This window comes from Bos mutus, chromosome 10, assembly GCF_027580195.1.
Source record: "Bos mutus isolate GX-2022 chromosome 10, NWIPB_WYAK_1.1, whole genome shotgun sequence".
In the NCBI taxonomy this organism is placed as follows: domain Eukaryota; kingdom Metazoa; phylum Chordata; class Mammalia; order Artiodactyla; family Bovidae; genus Bos; species Bos mutus.
The window spans coordinates 54,175,547-54,191,834 of NC_091626.1; the positions used below are offsets into that span (position 1 = coordinate 54,175,547).

At 35.1% G+C, this 16,288-nt stretch overlaps 1 protein-coding gene across 7 annotated transcripts in view; it reads right to left on the bottom strand.

The window, feature by feature from the left end:
- The window catches only part of NEDD4 (NEDD4 E3 ubiquitin protein ligase), a 145,363-nt gene that overhangs the window by 41,312 nt on the left and 87,763 nt on the right, over window positions 1-16,288 (bottom strand). For all 7 annotated transcript variants that reach the window (XR_011465659.1, XM_070377948.1, XM_005905629.3 and 4 more), the window contains 4 exons: window positions 10,729-10,779; window positions 9,030-9,091; window positions 6,179-6,281; window positions 1,246-1,412 (listed from right to left, as the gene is read on the bottom strand). Coding sequence is in view for 6 of the 7 variants with exons in the window: in XM_005905629.3 (XP_005905691.2) it covers window positions 1,246-1,412; window positions 6,179-6,281; window positions 9,030-9,091; window positions 10,729-10,779 (383 nt within the window). In the remaining variant the exon portion in view is untranslated. The remainder of the gene's footprint in view (window positions 1-1,245; window positions 1,413-6,178; window positions 6,282-9,029; window positions 9,092-10,728; window positions 10,780-16,288) is intronic.

A 16,288-nucleotide genomic window follows, 5' to 3' on the forward strand; every position in this document is an offset into this window, starting at 1 on the left:
CAGGTATACAACAAGATGTTTCAGAATTTTATCATGCATTCAGTCTTGTAATCTGTATGCCATTCTACAGATCAATGCCTCTGTGACACAAAGCAGCTGGATCATCAACTTGCTTTGGAAGCATTTGAGATCAAAAAACATCTACAAAAGTGCTTGGGGATTTCCTTGGTTGTCCAGTGGTTAAGAATTCACCTTCAAATTGCAGGGACACAGGTTCAATCCTTGGTCAGGGAACTAAGATTCCACAAGCCGTGGGCAACGAAGCTGGTGTGGCACAAATAGAGAGGCCACACGCGGCATCTAGAGAAGCCTGAGCCGCAACTGCTGAGCCCACGTGCTCTACAGCCCTCACACTGGAAAAAGAGAAGCCTGTGTGTGCAGCAACGAAGACCCAACGCAGCCAAAAGTAAGAAAAAAAAGTGCTGAACCATGTGTGTGTGTTCAGTCGCTCAGTGTGTCTGACTCCTTGTGACCCCATGGACCGTAGCCCACCAGGGTCCTCTGTCCATGGTATTTTCCATGGCAAAAACAATGGAGCAGGTTGCCATTTCCTAGTCCAGGGGATCTTCCCCACCCAGGGACTGAAACCACATCTCTTGCATCTCCTTCACTGGCAGGCAGATTCTTTACCACTAGTGCCACATGGAAAGCCCCATTTATAAAAACCAGTCTGATGATAATAAAAGAAAAATATCACTGAGGAGACATAAATCAGAATACCTGAAAGGCCATTCTGTCCTTGATTCAGATACATCAGAAATTATGTACACATTGACCAGACTGGCAAATGGGTGTTTAACAAAAGAACTTATTATTGGGTCCTTTATATTTTATAAAAATTTCTGTTTTAAAAACACTGTGCTGTAGAAATCAACTTCTCATTATATTTTAGTAACAAACTAAAAAATCTCCAAGATTTTCCACCTCAGTCTAGAAAGAAAAATGTTCCTTTTGTGGCTATATAATAATTTAAAACAGAAATAACTGACAATTCATTAATATTAAAGAAGCAATCAGAAGGGTGATATTTGTAATTCAAATACTTTTTAATACTATCAAATCATTTTAAGAAAGAAACATCTAAGATAGCACTTTTTATGCCCAATGCCATAAAAAAAAATCCTAGTATTCTTACAGTCTTTGGATTCCCATACTATTATGAATCCATTTGAGTCATGACTTCATAATGGAAATCAGTGGTCAAAATGTATTCAGATTACAAACACAAAAGTCACCAGCACATACTGAAGGGTTGGTCTTTTCCACTGTGTTCTTCTAGATTCATGGTTTACATAGTAGGTCCTTCCAAGGATATCCTGTCTCTCTTCCCATCCTGGAGGTAGAGGAGAAGGTTCCTGTTGCTGCTGCAAATGGCAAGCAGCATCTGGTTGGTCCAAAACTACCCAGCCAGGCTGAAAAACAGAATGGTGACAATTAAGTTTATGCTTAATTTTTTTTAACCGTATAAATTAATGCCACTAGCACCACCTGGAAAGCCCATAAATTATGCTAGAGGAAATTTTAAGAGATTGAGCATACCCAGTTTCAAAAACTACGCAGACAGAATGAGCACACTGTCAACTTTTAACACCTAACAGGAATATCTGATGATAATGAAGTTTGTTTGTTTGTTTGTTTGTTTTCAAAATGATAACACTTAGATTTTGCTTGAAAAAATTTAATTTTTTTTGAAAAAATTTAAAACATGTCTAATAGGAGAAAAAGGACTTGGAAAACTTTAAAATAAACAGCATTGGAAGACACTAAGAAATGGAGAAGCATAGTTCAACGTCACACTATTCTCTAAAATATAAACAGGGATCGTGTCTTATTGGGCATTGTCTCTCTCAGAGAGAAAGCACCTTGTTAATGGTGGAAGTAAATAACTCTCTGAAACTTGAAAAAAATTGCTGTATGAAGGTCAAACATGTAGAGGCATGATAGGGAAGGGCGAATGATTTAGAAATGGTGATTGAAAAGACATTATGATTCTCTGGTCTGACTTTTCTCTTTCTCCTCTGGACCATGGAATGGCATTTTGGTCAAGTCATAAAACAGCCAGAGAAAGAAAGTTTTGTTTTGTTTATATGCTAGGAAGGCACTGGAAATTTCCTCTGAGACTAGCAAGAGGCAAACATACAAAAAAACCTTAGCTAGAGTAGTTAGAGTAAGGAATTATTTGAAAAAAGTAGCAAGGGTTAATGACATGATTTTATACAAGAAACCTCAAAACAGAGAAGGCAGTCAGTAAAAGGTTCTGCTAAACACCGATATGGTTAGGAAGCATAAATAAACTAGCAATGAAAACTTTAAAATTCTCCTAAAAGGTACACGAGAGAAGACCTGAGTGAATGAAAAGACAATGTGATCTTGGCTAGGGAGATTTAATCTCACAAAGACATCAATTCTCCCCAAGTTAATTTATAAAGTTGTCAAGATTTAAATAAGACTACATCATGGATTTTTAATATAACATGACAAAGCCATTTTCAAGTTCAAATAGAAACAAGAACAAGCAAAAATAATCAGCACAATTCCAAAAAAGATGAGTGAAGATAAACTTTATCAGATAAAACATAACATAAACCACAATTAATTAATAGAATTGGAAAGCTAAGAAAGAGAATCCAATTTATAGAATTCAGTATATGATACAGGCATTTCAAATCTGTAGGAAGATAAGCAAATTACTTAGGAAAAAAAGGGAAAAATTATTTGCACTGCTACCTCATACCTTATAACCAGAATGTTACAGATTGAGCAATACTTAAAATGTTACAAAGTAAAACCAAAATGTATTAGAACAAATCTAGGGATATTAAAAAAGTATATTCTAGGAGTAAAAAACCATTAAGTATGACATCAAACCCAGATGGCCTGAAAGAGGCTGAGTGATTTGATTATAATCCCCCAAATTTGTACATGGCAAAAACTACTAAATAAAAGTAAAAAAAAAAAAAGAGAGAGAGAGAGAGAAACTGGGGAACATATTTGGTACCATAATAATAGGTAAAAAATAATTTCCTTAATATATAGAGTCTTTTTTTTCTGCCTAGACATTGGGGATCTAGTACTGGAGGACTGCTGTGCCAGCCAGGTGATGGTTTAGAAGACAGAAGAGAATTCTTCCCTCTTGGAAGGTGGGGTCTGAACAGGAAGGGTCAGGGAGACCTTGGGAAGAAAACAATTGTTTTCTGGCAGCAGACAGAACAGGATAAGGCTGAAGCAGGGTTGATCTTTGGCTAGTGCCAAGGAGAGGGTTATAGACTGAGGTGGAATGGAAGGTGAGGCATAGGAGAGAGGAAGACAGACAAAATTATTCCAGGAAAAGACATATGGATGGGAAGTAAAACAGATTCCTTCTCTTTCTCCTTCTTTATTTTCTTCTTATTTCTTCGATAGGAACTGACATCTTGCTAATTTTGTTTCTTTTTATTGCCAGGAACTCCATTCTTTCTCTCTTCCCTCTACTTTTTCTCTCCATTGATGTTTACCTTCCTTCTCTCTCTCACTTCCTTTCCCTTAAATGATTATGATAGAAGATCTATATATCTAAAAATCAGTCTGTACATATCAAATCACATTTTATTTCTCTGGTCTCAATTTTAAAAGCATGTGAGTTGAATTTTTATATTTCACTCTCTTGGAAAAAAAGGACCAATTTTTAAAAATATGGTCACTGATTACTTTTCTGCAGATTAATAAAATTTATTAATAAATAGGTCCTCACTACTGCTGTAGAAGATTATAAAAATATTCAGAGCTTGGAAAATGGTACCAAAAATATTTCTTTAGAATCTTCTTAAAAGATTTCTCTATTAAAGGTTTTTTTTAATTGAATTTATGTTACTCAAGTAAACTTCTGGAGGGGAAAAAAACTAATTTAATTAAGGGCCTATTTTTTTAAAAACCTGTTTCAGTTTGAGAAGAAGTATAGTTATCCATTTGTTTACCCATTTCTAAATATAAACATTGTTTAGAAAGAATGGGTTTTCATTTTCAGTATAGAATGCCTCCCTATTAAACATGTACCAGCTAATATTCTTCACAAAATAATTTTCTAAGGATCAATGTATGTTATTTATTTACTAACCTCAAAGCTAACATGCAACCACCCACAATTTAACAGTCAAAGATGATCAAAAAGAAAGCATTCAGAGGTACAGCAAATACAGTAGTAGTAACCACATAAAATACATAGAGCTAAACCTAAAGTTACAAGGGGCACAAAAAAAATACTACATAATTATGTACTACAGTCACACTTTACCAAACTTTATCCTACCAGGGTATACACTGCCTAAGAGTGAGCCTCTTTTGAAAATGACAACTGTTTTCTTTAAATGGTAGGATTTTATATATTCAGTCACAAACCAGATGTCAAAGACAAGACTTCTCTGGTCATTAGCTACACAGAAGATAAATAAGCACAGATTCATGTGTTTGAATTCCTAGGGCCTTTCATAAATAAACTCCTACATGCTTACATCTACTGAAATTATAAGGTGGATTCTGAGGGAATTCAAAGTTGAGACATGAGACCACAAAATGAAGCGAAGCAGCTCTACCCACAGAAACTGAACTGTGAATAAGGTACCTGTGATACATGCGTGTGGGCAAAACTTGGAGCAGGTTACCAAATAATGAAATGCTGTTAGAAATTTTTTAAGTTACTAAATAAAGAATTTTCTTTCTTTATAGCAGACATCCTTCATTTCAAACAGAATTCCATTATTCAGGTTTCCCTGTGCACTAAAATGCCAGTTAGAGAGAAAATTCTACTCAATAAATTCCTAAATTAAAAAAAAAAAAAGATTATTATATGACACATCAAAGAAAAACTAAAAAGAAAAAAAAAAAGGTATCAAATAAGGGCATTAGACATGAGAGAGGATATTAAGTTTCTTTGGTCACCAGAGTAATACGGCTAACTATTTAAAGAAAAAAGTTCTTTCTTTCTGTTGTTATAGATTTCCCCACAAAGTAAAATCTCATCAGTGCATATAAAAAAAATTCCCAGGAATCTTTGTCGCAAAAGCACTGCTTGTTATCAAACTTTCTCAAGATGTTTGGGTGTGTGATGCAAAGCCCAGCCCTGGGGAAGGGTCCCTCATCCTGACAGTCCTTCTGGAGACTTTAGCAGACCCTTAATCAAAAAAGCATGACTACTGAGGAAGAGGCACACACACAACCCCTCCAAAGCAAACTGATGCCACAACAAAGGGTGCTTTCAGTCAATGTGGTTAGAATAAGGTGCTACCTTCTGATGATAATGTTTGTTAAGTGGGAACCTCAAGAGGCAAATGTTTTTGTTCCCTTTTCAGATCACAAATTTTTTGTGCTGGAAGAAACCCTAAGGGTAGCAGTACATCCTGTCACTCTGCAAAGGAAGAACCTGAAGTGCAGAGAGGGTTGAGTGGTCACTCAACTCATGGTTGAGTTGGCCACATGGTCACTCAGCTCATAAGTGGCAGAGCTCGCGACTAGGAGGGTTCCAAATCCCTGTCCAATTCTATTCCAAATACATGTTCTCTGCCTCTTCTTCACTTATCCCAAATGTAGGTGGCTCTGCCCAAATCCTTGACTGGACTTCCTTTTATCCTATCACCCATGAAGATGGTTAACTTCTTTTGGCCTCCAATAAATGTGGCTTTTTATTAGATCACTTATATATTTTTTTTTCTCTCTCTCTCTTAGTCTCCTTTTCTATGAGCCCTCCCACACCCACCCCAACCATGATAGGAAAAGTAACAGGAATTACATTTCATAAAGAAGTTCCTAAGTAGCATCTTCAAATTTTCCATATATTTAACTTTCAAACAATAAATTGTGTTCTTACTTTAATAGAGGGGGCACATGACATGTTTTTAGAAAACTCTGAAAAACTAGAAACAGTTAATGACTTAATTACAACAAATGCTTTCATTTATAAACATTGTAATCTCTATTCCTTAAGCTTTAAGAATGCCATCAGTAATGGCCATTCATTTCACAGAAATATCCTTAGAGGAAAGAAATGTTTAACAAATTCTTGGGTAAAATAAACAAATGTCTAGGGAAGTAATTTTTATTGCACACATTTAACTTTATTAAGCAGTTATTTTTTCTTTAGAGTATAGTAAAATAAGAAATTGGATATTTTTCTTCTTAGTTTAACCAAATATTTATAAAATCTCACCTCTAATTCCTCAGCCTGTTCTGTGTTATCGTCTTCTGAGCCACTGGTTTTAGGTAAGTAAGTCATTTTTAATCTCAGATAACCTTTAACTCTTGATTTGTGACTGTAGAAAGAAAATAATAATTCATACAACTTTAACACTAGGAAGAAAACCATTCATTCAATAAGAGTTCATTGAACATCTACTAGCTTACTAGGAGAGATTCAAGACAAGTTTCAATGCAGAAGAAAAAGGAATAGATGGTGGAGAAAAAGAAACATCCATAAATAAATAATTGTTATGAGATAAATAAGGAACTATGGAAGTTTAAGTGAAAGATCACAGAGATCTTGAAAGAGAAGCTGGCATCTAGGTTGGGCTACAAGACTGGGGAGGATTTTGATCTATGGCAGTCAGGGAAAGGCATAAGAGTAGAGAAGAGGGCAAAAATAAGGAAATAGATGGGAAACCAGGGGTGCATTTAAGGAATTGGAAGTAGCTGAGGTTGGCTGAATTAAAGGAGGTGGGAATGGTCCAGCTGATGAGGTCTAAGTGAAGTAGAACTTTTAGATTTTATTTTGCATAGAATTTGGAGGATAGGGAAAGGCATCCTCACAGATGTGCTTTAGGGATAATAATCTAGCCATGTTGTATAATAGAAAAGTAGAGAGCAAGGTCAGGTAACTATCTGAAACCTAATGTCTTTGACAGCTGTTTGAATCTGTCATATGTTAATTTATCTAATCTACTTTCATACTGTATCTCATACCACCTCTTAGAAAAATGAGTTGTCTAAGTTAAGGGTTGCTTCCCAGAGTAGTAATATTTAATTAAAAAAATTTTTTAATTTATTTTTGCCACACCCACAGCATGTGGGATCTTAGTTCCCTGACCAGGGATCAAACCCATGCCCTCTGCATTGGGAGCATGGAGTCTTAACCATGGACCACCAGAGAAGTCCCCTCATTCATTTTTTTTTTTTTTAAAAACCTGTCTTTCTTAAGATTCTAACTTAAGACCTAACTCTGTCTATTGCCCCCACCAATTCTATAATAGCATCCGGTTTACTTAGGAAATCCTTGCTTGTCATAGCTTTCTATATTGGTTTTCTGGATAATTTTTATAGATTTCAGTTATATAATAAGACACAAGGGTCCTAATTTTTCCTCCTGTCTTCAAGAGGTACTCCCCTATGCCTCTCTTAATCTTTTTAGTTGTTCTTCTCTACACAGTTCTCATGGATTTGGAAAGTATCCTTCCCTGACTGGTCAGTAAGCCCCCAGTGCTTATTTCCAGATCACTAATGTGACTCGTGTCTCCATAGTTAAGGGGGTATGAACACTCTATGACTTCTTATAAAAGATAGATACATAAAACTTACTCAGGTAATATTTTATAGGAGGGTTTCTCTACAATGATAGGTTTTATTACGTTTTTCCAACTAGATAATAAGCCTGAGGGTTTAAATTTATTGATGTTCAAAAATAATCTAATAATGTAGTTGGATAAAACTCTTTCTGCACTTGCAGCAATACCAGTGCAGACAGAAGATGTAAACTGTTATAGTGTTTTAAAGATAAAGACACCAGAAAGCATTCAACAAATTGAAAAGCAGGTTATTAGGGCAACCAAATAAGAGAAGAACTAGTTAGTTATTCTTGGTATACAGATGTCACAATCAATTCAAAATTAAAGCAAGAAAAGGGACTCACATTGCACAACTTCTACAGAAATTAAATGTGACTTTAGACAGTAAATATGAATACAGTCAAAGACCACTGTTCCCTTTATTTAAATTTATATTACAATGAATATTTAAATTTTTTAATCAAAAATTTTACTAAATTCAATTGCATTTTCTAGTTTTAAAGAGAAAACAAATAGTTTTGCACAGATGTCGTTCCTTGGCTTTACTTTGACCTTTTTGTCAGTAAATTCCCATACATGTCTTAACTAGATTTTACTAGATTATGTGGTATAGAAGATCAAAAGGGGTTTTATTTAAAGCTTAAACTTAAAAGTTTTTGACAAAAATCAAGTAATTCAGTTTAGGAAAATGGAATTATGAACATGCTATTTGGGTTTTAAATTACAGTCTTTGCTCATGTATTTTCTCTAAATATTTGAGTTTTCTGAAATTTTTTTTAAATGAAAGTATGCAAAATGTAGTTACATTTCCTTGAAAATGTTTTTGTATCAAGTTGGATTCTTTTTTTTGGCTGTGCCATGCAGCTTAGGGGATCTTAGTTCCCCTACAGGGACTGAACGGGGCTATGACAGTGAAAGTATGGAGTTCTAACTGCTGGACCACCAGAGAACTCCCTAGGTTTTTTTTTTTAGATAAACTGATGTTTGCAATTTTTCAAAACACAGTATGACAAAATTACACACAGTATAAGATATAAAATACATATAAAGTAATGACATATTTCATTCTTCTAGTCTGATAAATATTAGAGAGAAAAGTCTTTCCCAAAGGAGTATGATCACTTTTCTATATTTTCAGAATTTTTGTACTATGCATATATAACTGTTTTTGACTTTTTGATGTGGACCATTTTTAAAGCCCTTATTGAATTTGTTATAATATTACTTTTGTTTTATGTTATGGTTTTTAGGCTGTGAGGCATGTGAGATCTTAGCTCCCTGATCAGGGGTCAAACCTGCACCCCCTGCATTGGTAGGCGAAGTCTTAACCACTAGATCACCAGAAATTACTTTTTAATCAGAAACAGCAATAAAGCTTTAAAAAACTAATATTTAAAAGTAGCTTATTTACAAAGGTTTAAACTGATTTTCCAAAGGGGCTACTGTAAAGTATAATGATATTTTTAAAAACCCTTCATAAGCTATTATTTTATATTTACTGACCTTCTTGGATGAAGAACAAAATCCTTAAATGTATATGGTCTCTCCATTCTTGGATTTTCTGTCTAGAATAAAACAGTGGGTTTTCAAGATATATCTATAACAACAAAAATATATACTTTTCAAGAATATTCATAAACTATGACTTAAGGCATAATTGAAGTTAGAAGTCAGAAAAAAGTAGATTTAGCTTATTAAATGGTTACAATTGGTGATTTGACAATACTTTCACCTTCCTGCCCTGTAGGAATTGCTCCTGGCAGCACAAGTCAGTATAAAACTATCTGAGCAGGTGTTTGTGAGGCCAAAAGGAGGGTAAAAGCAGAAAAACACTAGAGAACGGTTAGTGTATTTGTGCCCCAAAACAATATGGAGTATGTATTCAATAAAATGTTGGCGTGGTTAGACCACAGAGGCAATTCTAGAACAAAAAAAGTAAGCAGCTTGGAAAATAAGACTGGATTAAATTCATTATTAAAAGTTTGCAATGTCTAAAGACTGTAGAGAGACAATAAACATCTGAAAAGATTGATCAAGAATTAGTACTTCTCTTTCCTACCAAGTTCAACAGCCCTTTGTTTTTATTATTCTTTACTTCTCTGCTGCATTTGACATTGTTAAACTACCCATTACATCTAGAAACTCTTAAATTCTCATGACATCATTTCACTTGGGTCTTTTCTGTATTCTCTTGGTCTGTCTTCTTTCTCCTCTGACAGAAGCACACTGATGAACTTTCAGTGTTTGGCCTTCAACGCTTTCATCCCTCTCATTTGGACAGCCCATCCTTCTCAGAGATTCTGCAGTTACCTCAGCAGTGATAACTCTCAATCCTTCCAGACCCTTTTCCCTACACAATTTATTTTTATACCTCTTCGGTTGCCTGCTTTAAGTTTCATTTTTCTTGTTTTCAACTGATATGCAATACGGCCAAAAATAAACTTACCATATCTAAAAAAAAAAAAAAAAAAGGCTTTCCTCCTACTCTTTTTGCTTGAGATACCACCCTTATCTCCCAAGTTCAACATGTATTATCTTTACTTTCTGCTTCTTTTGCTTTTTTCAACTGGAGCTCCTGGTCCAATAATATCACGTAATGAAATATCTCCTGAATCTGTTTTCTTCTGTTGCTGTATGGTTGGTCCATATTCAGTTTCATGCCCACGTTGTTGTAATTGATCAACTTCTTTCTGTGAAACTAAGCTTTCCCCAGTCTAGTTTTTCAGTAAAATATTTTCAAAATGATCTCCCTCAAACAACGCTTTCAGGATGTCAACCAACTTCAGGGGCTCTCTATTTCTTTCTTTTTAAAAAAAAATTCAGGCCCTTGTCATACCTTCTAAGTTCACTTAGGCCTTTTTTAAAAAAATTAAAATTTGTATTTTATATTGGAATATATCCAATTAACAATGTTGTGATACTTTCAGATGCACAGCAAAGTGACCCAGCCATACATATAGTATTTCCAATCTCCCCCCAGTTCCCTTCCCAACTCTATTTCTTACTGGGTTTCATATAAGGGAATCTTAAAACTAAAATGGAAAATTGAGATGTTTTCAGAAAATAAGAGGCTCAAGAATTAACAGCAGTATACACTTTACAAATCAAATACTTACATTTACTATATTGTGTATCTGTTAAGGATTTATTAAAATAAAAAGAATAAACATTAGAAAGTAAAATCATGGACATCTATACCAACCGGTAATGGATAAAGAGGAACATCCACTTGACCTAAGAAATCATCTCTTGTCTACCAAAGAAAAAAGAAAAAAATAACATTAGTAATATGCTTGATCTTTCTGGAAAACTTTGATAGCTATTGTCATCATTCATAAAAATATATAGAAGTTTTTTTGTGTTTCTTTGTTTAACCCTATGAAATATTTACGAAAAAATCAATGGAAAATAAAAGGTGATACGGTACAACTTCTGGTAATGGCAGAATAGACTAAATTACATTGAGCCTTCTGAAGATAACAACTATATACTCTGAAAATATATTAAACAACTATTTGAAAGCAACACAGAATGACCAAAAGCAAGCAGAAACTAGAAAGGAGTCAGTCCTTGAAAGAATGAACTGTACTAGGTAGGATTCCTGTTTATATGGCTTTTCACCTGGCAGTACTCCACAATTCATCTGAATGACTGGAACTCACAGAGAAATCAGAAATCTTACTCATTTGAGGAGTCTGAAAACTTAAAGTCAACAGTCTAACTGGAAAGTGAGGGGGACAACTCCCAAAAGGAAGAAGCCATAAGAGTCCCTCCAGATCTATGTATAAACTCCACCCAAATTCCTAAAGGCTGAAAGAACTCAGCATAGATTTCATAGTTGATATTTTCCTAGGGAAGCTAGCATTTAGAATTCAGTTACCAACCCGCTACAACAAAAATCAACACTTTTCAGGGAAAGATGATCAAACTCAATGTCTTCTTCATCATGTGCCACTTACACAGTCTTATATACAATAAAAGTCACTGAGCATACTAAGAAATAGAAAAATAGGACTCAGAAGCAAAAGGTAATTAAAAGACAACAAGATAATCCAGATCTTGGAACTGGCAGAAAAGAAAATTAAAAGTAACTATTACAGAGATGTTCAAGGACATAAAATGGAAAATAAGGTCAAAATAAACAAATATATGAGGAATCTATAAAAGAAATGAAAAATATAAAATGAAATAGGAATTATAAAAGTGAGTTAAATGTATAGCTTGAAATACATATATAACTAATAAATAGAATATAGGAATTGAAGATCAGTGGATCGGCTTAACATATGACTGAAAATGACTAGAGAAAAGTTCTGTGAACCTGAAGATACATCAATAGAATTTACATAATATAAAAAAAGAGGACTTGTGGTAAAATACCAAGCAGTATAATATATATGGCAGTGAAGTTCCAGAAAGGAGAAGGGGGGAAGGAAAAGAGAAGAGAAAAAGAGAGAGACAGAGAAAGAAGATAAGGCAGAAAAATATTTTCAGAATAAAGTCACCAGCTTCTCCAAATATTAACATCTCACATAACCCTAGCACAATGATCAAAACTAGGCAAACCCCTGGTGGCTCAGATGGTAAAGCGTCTGCCAGCAATGCGGGAGACCCGGGGTTCAATTCCTGGGTTGGGAAGATCCCCTGGAGAAGGAAATGGCAGTCCACTCCGGCACTCTTGCCTGGAAAATCCCTTGGACAGAAGAGCCTGATAGGCCACAATCCATGGGGTCGCAAAGAGTCGGACACGACTGAGTGACTTCACTTCATTAACACTTCTGTTTATTCAATCTTTTATTCTTAAGCTTGTTTAATTGTTAAAAAAAAAAACCCTATATATATAACAGACTGTAAATATCTGTCACCCATAATCTTAATCAATTTATGAGTGGCACTGGTGGTAAAGAACCAGTCTGGCCATGCGGGAGACAGAAGAAATGCAGATTCGATCCCTGGGCCGGGAAGATCTCTTGGAGGAGGGCATGGCAACCCACTCAGTACTCTTGCCTGGAGAATTCCCTTGGACAGAAGAGATGGGTCAGGTTAAAGTCCATAGGGTTGCAAAGAGTCAGACACAACTGAAGCAACTTAGCACACACGCAGGCTTATGAAAACCTTGACCCTCTGATCCTAGTTCCTCCTCTTCCAATCTTAGTTCCCCAGGGGAACTAGGATTAACCGTTAAGTAACTTCTCTGAGACTTTCTTGCATGTATCCATCCACATACTTAATTTTTTAAAAATTGAGAAATAACTGACATGCAACATTTTATGAGTTTCAGATGTACAACATAATGATTTAATATTTGTATACACTGCAAAATAATCACCATTACAAAATTAGTTAACATTGGTCACCATGCATAGTTACAGACTTTTTCTTCTTATGATGAGAACTTTTAAGATTTATTCTCAGCAACTTTAAAATATGTGATACAGTATTATTAGCTATAGTTACCATGCTGTACAGTAAGTCCTCAAGACTTATTTATTTTAAAACTGTGAGTGTGTATCTTTTGACTCCCTTCACCGATTTACCCGACTCCTCATCTCCTGCCTCTGACAACCATCAATCTTTTCTGCATAAGCTTGGTTTTTGCTTGTTTTGTTTTTATATTCCACATATAGGTGAGAGCATACATTATTTGTCTTTCTCTGAGTTATTTCACTTTGCATAATGCCATCAAGGTCCATCCATGGTGTTGCAAATGGCAAGATTTAATTCTGTTCTTATGGCTGAATAATATTCCATGGGGTGTGTGTGTGTATTTTTGAATATGAGAGTGCATATATCTTTTCAAGTGAGTATTTTTTTCTTCTTTGGATAAATACCCCAAAATGGAATGGCTAGATCATATGGCAGTTCTAGTTTCAATTTTTTTTAGAAATCTCCATACTGTTTTTCATAGTGGCTGTACCAGTTTACATTCCTACCAACAGTGCATAAGGGTTCCTTATCTCGGCATTGTTGGTAGCACTTGTTACTAGCACTTGTCTTTTTGAAAATAGGCATTATGACGTGTGTGAGATTATATATCTCATTATACTTTTGATTTGCCTTTTCCTTATCAGTTATAATGAACATCTTTTCAGGTGTCTGTTGGCCATATGTATGTCTTCTTTGGAAAAACATCTATTTATATCCTTTGTCCATTTTTAAATTGGATTGTTTGCTTTTTGCTATTGAGTTGCATAAAAAAACCAGGAATAACATTAACTAATCTACAGATCTTACTCAAATTTCACAAACTATCATACTAATCTTGGTCCAGGGTTCAATCTAGGATCATACATTACATTTAATTGCCATGTCTCCTTAGTTTCTTAATCTGGAAAGTACCTCAGTCTCTTTGTTTTTCATAATCTTGACATTTTAAAAGAGTACTGGCTAATTATAGGATATTCCTCAATTTGGGTTTGTGTATTGTTTCTTCATGGCTGAATTTAGGTTATGCATTTTTTGGTAAGAATACTATAAAAATGCTGTTGGTGCACTTCTCAATGAATCATATCAGCAGGCAAAAATCCTGAATCTTACACATTATGGACAGTTAAAGATGATTAACTATTTGAGGAAAGTTTTTTACAAGAAAAAAAATAAGAGACCTAATCCAAAAAACAAGCAGCAAGAAGGGAGTCAAATGAATAAGAATTAAGTCAGACTGCAGGAGAAATACTTGAGAAAAACTAATGTTCTTGGAGATAAGAGACAAACATCTAGCAAATAGGATAAAAAGTTATATATATATAAAAGAAGCAATTAAAAAACAAGAAAGAACTCTTGGGAATTAAACATTATCTGAAAATAAATGTTTAAGCTAGAGTTAAAGAAATTTCTCAGAAAGCAGAACTAAAACATCAAAGAAAAAGACTGCAGAATTCCCCAAGTAAGGAAATTACAGGATAAATTCTAAACGTCAACTTCTAAGTAGAAGGCATTCCAGAAAGAAAAAAAAATACAGGGAAGGAATAATCAAAGAGGCATTTTAAGAAATTTTCCTTATACTCAAGAAAATGAATTTTGACAGTGGAAGGCCTCACTGAGTATTAAGGAAAATGGTTGAAGAAAAGACCCACAGCAAGGCACATCACTGTGACATTTCAAAGCACCAGAGATAAAGAAATTCCAAGAGCTTTGAGAGATACAAAACAGATCATACTCCAAACTGAAAGACAAGAAATAATGCTTTGAAAATTCTGAGAGGGGAAAAAAAAAAGTATCCTGCACAGAATTCTATACCCAGCCAAAACATCTTTCCCAATAATGAAAGCAGAATAAAGACACTGGTGTTCTAAGGTAATAGAAGATATATTTTGCCAAAATGAGGGAGTACAACATGGTAAGGAAAGATGCAGGGGATTCAAGACAGGAGACAAGAAAAAAGAATCTCTAAAGGGTTTTGTGAGGATTAAATTATTTAATATACACAAAGTATTTTGCATAAAACATAGTATGCAGTAAGAGTTGGACTGTGAAGAAAGCTGAGTGCCAAAGAATTGATGCTTTTGAACTGTGCTGTTGGAGAAGACTCTTGAGAGTCCCTTGGACTGCAAGGAGATCCAACCAGTCCATTCTGAAGGAGATCAGCCCTGGGATTTCTTTGGAAGGAATGATGCTAAAGCTGAAACTCCAGTCCTTTGGCCACCTCATGCGAAAAGTTGACTCATTGGAAAAGACTCTGATGCTGGGAGGGATTGGGGGCAGGAGAAGAAGGGGACAACAGAGGATGAGATGGCTGGATGGCATCACCGACTCGAAGGACGTGAGTCTGAGTGAATTCCGGGAGTTGGTGATAGACAGGGAGGCCTGGCGTGCTGCGATTCATGGGGTCGCAAAGAGTTGGACACGACTGAGCGACTGAACTGAACTGAAGAATTCAATAAATGTTAGCCATTATATTTGAAATGCTAGATATTATAATGAAACCTCTGCTCCCTTTACCATGGACCCATCTTTGGACATTTCAAATAGATACATACCATTAAAGAAGCATGACTGGAGAAGAAAGCCTAGCAAATTAGCTTAGTTTAGGGGCATATTCCTATTCTTGAACATGAACTGATGATAATTTTTGAAATGGACAAGTTGCCTTTAATGATAGCCTCAAGGCTATGCTGTGGTATATTTCTTTTTTTGTTTTTATGGCAAGCAGATGTTATATCCCATAAATTTCATCTTTAAGAAGCTATGAATAACAAAGTAAAACACAACAAAATACAGTTAAATCTCAATCAGGATAACTGAGGGATAAAATATTTTGGTTAACTGAATTATCTAATAGGTTTAGGCTTAACCAGGTAAAGAAACAAAACATTTTTGGTGGATTTAGTCTTACTGAATAACCCTGTCCACAGTAAAATGAATTCAGTGAGATCATGAATCATCTGTTTGATGATTCATGATCTTTTAGTGCTTCAAAAACATTGATGTGGTCCCTTATCACTAGAGTAACACACATAGAGAACAGGGTTTCTTAACTTGGGCACTATTGACAATATAAGGCAGATAAACTTTTTCTTGCTGTGGGGTCTGTTCCATGCACTGAAGGATGTTTAGCAGCATCCTGAAAGGGCAACCCACTCCAGTACTCTAGCCTAGAAAATTCCATGGATGGAGGAGCCTGGTGGGTTACAGTCCATGGGGTCACAAAGAGTTGGACACGACTGAGCAACTTCACGACATCATGAGGTCTCTACCAATTAGATGCCAGTAGCACTCCTCCATCAGTTGTGATGACCAAAAATGTCTCCTGGCATTGCCAA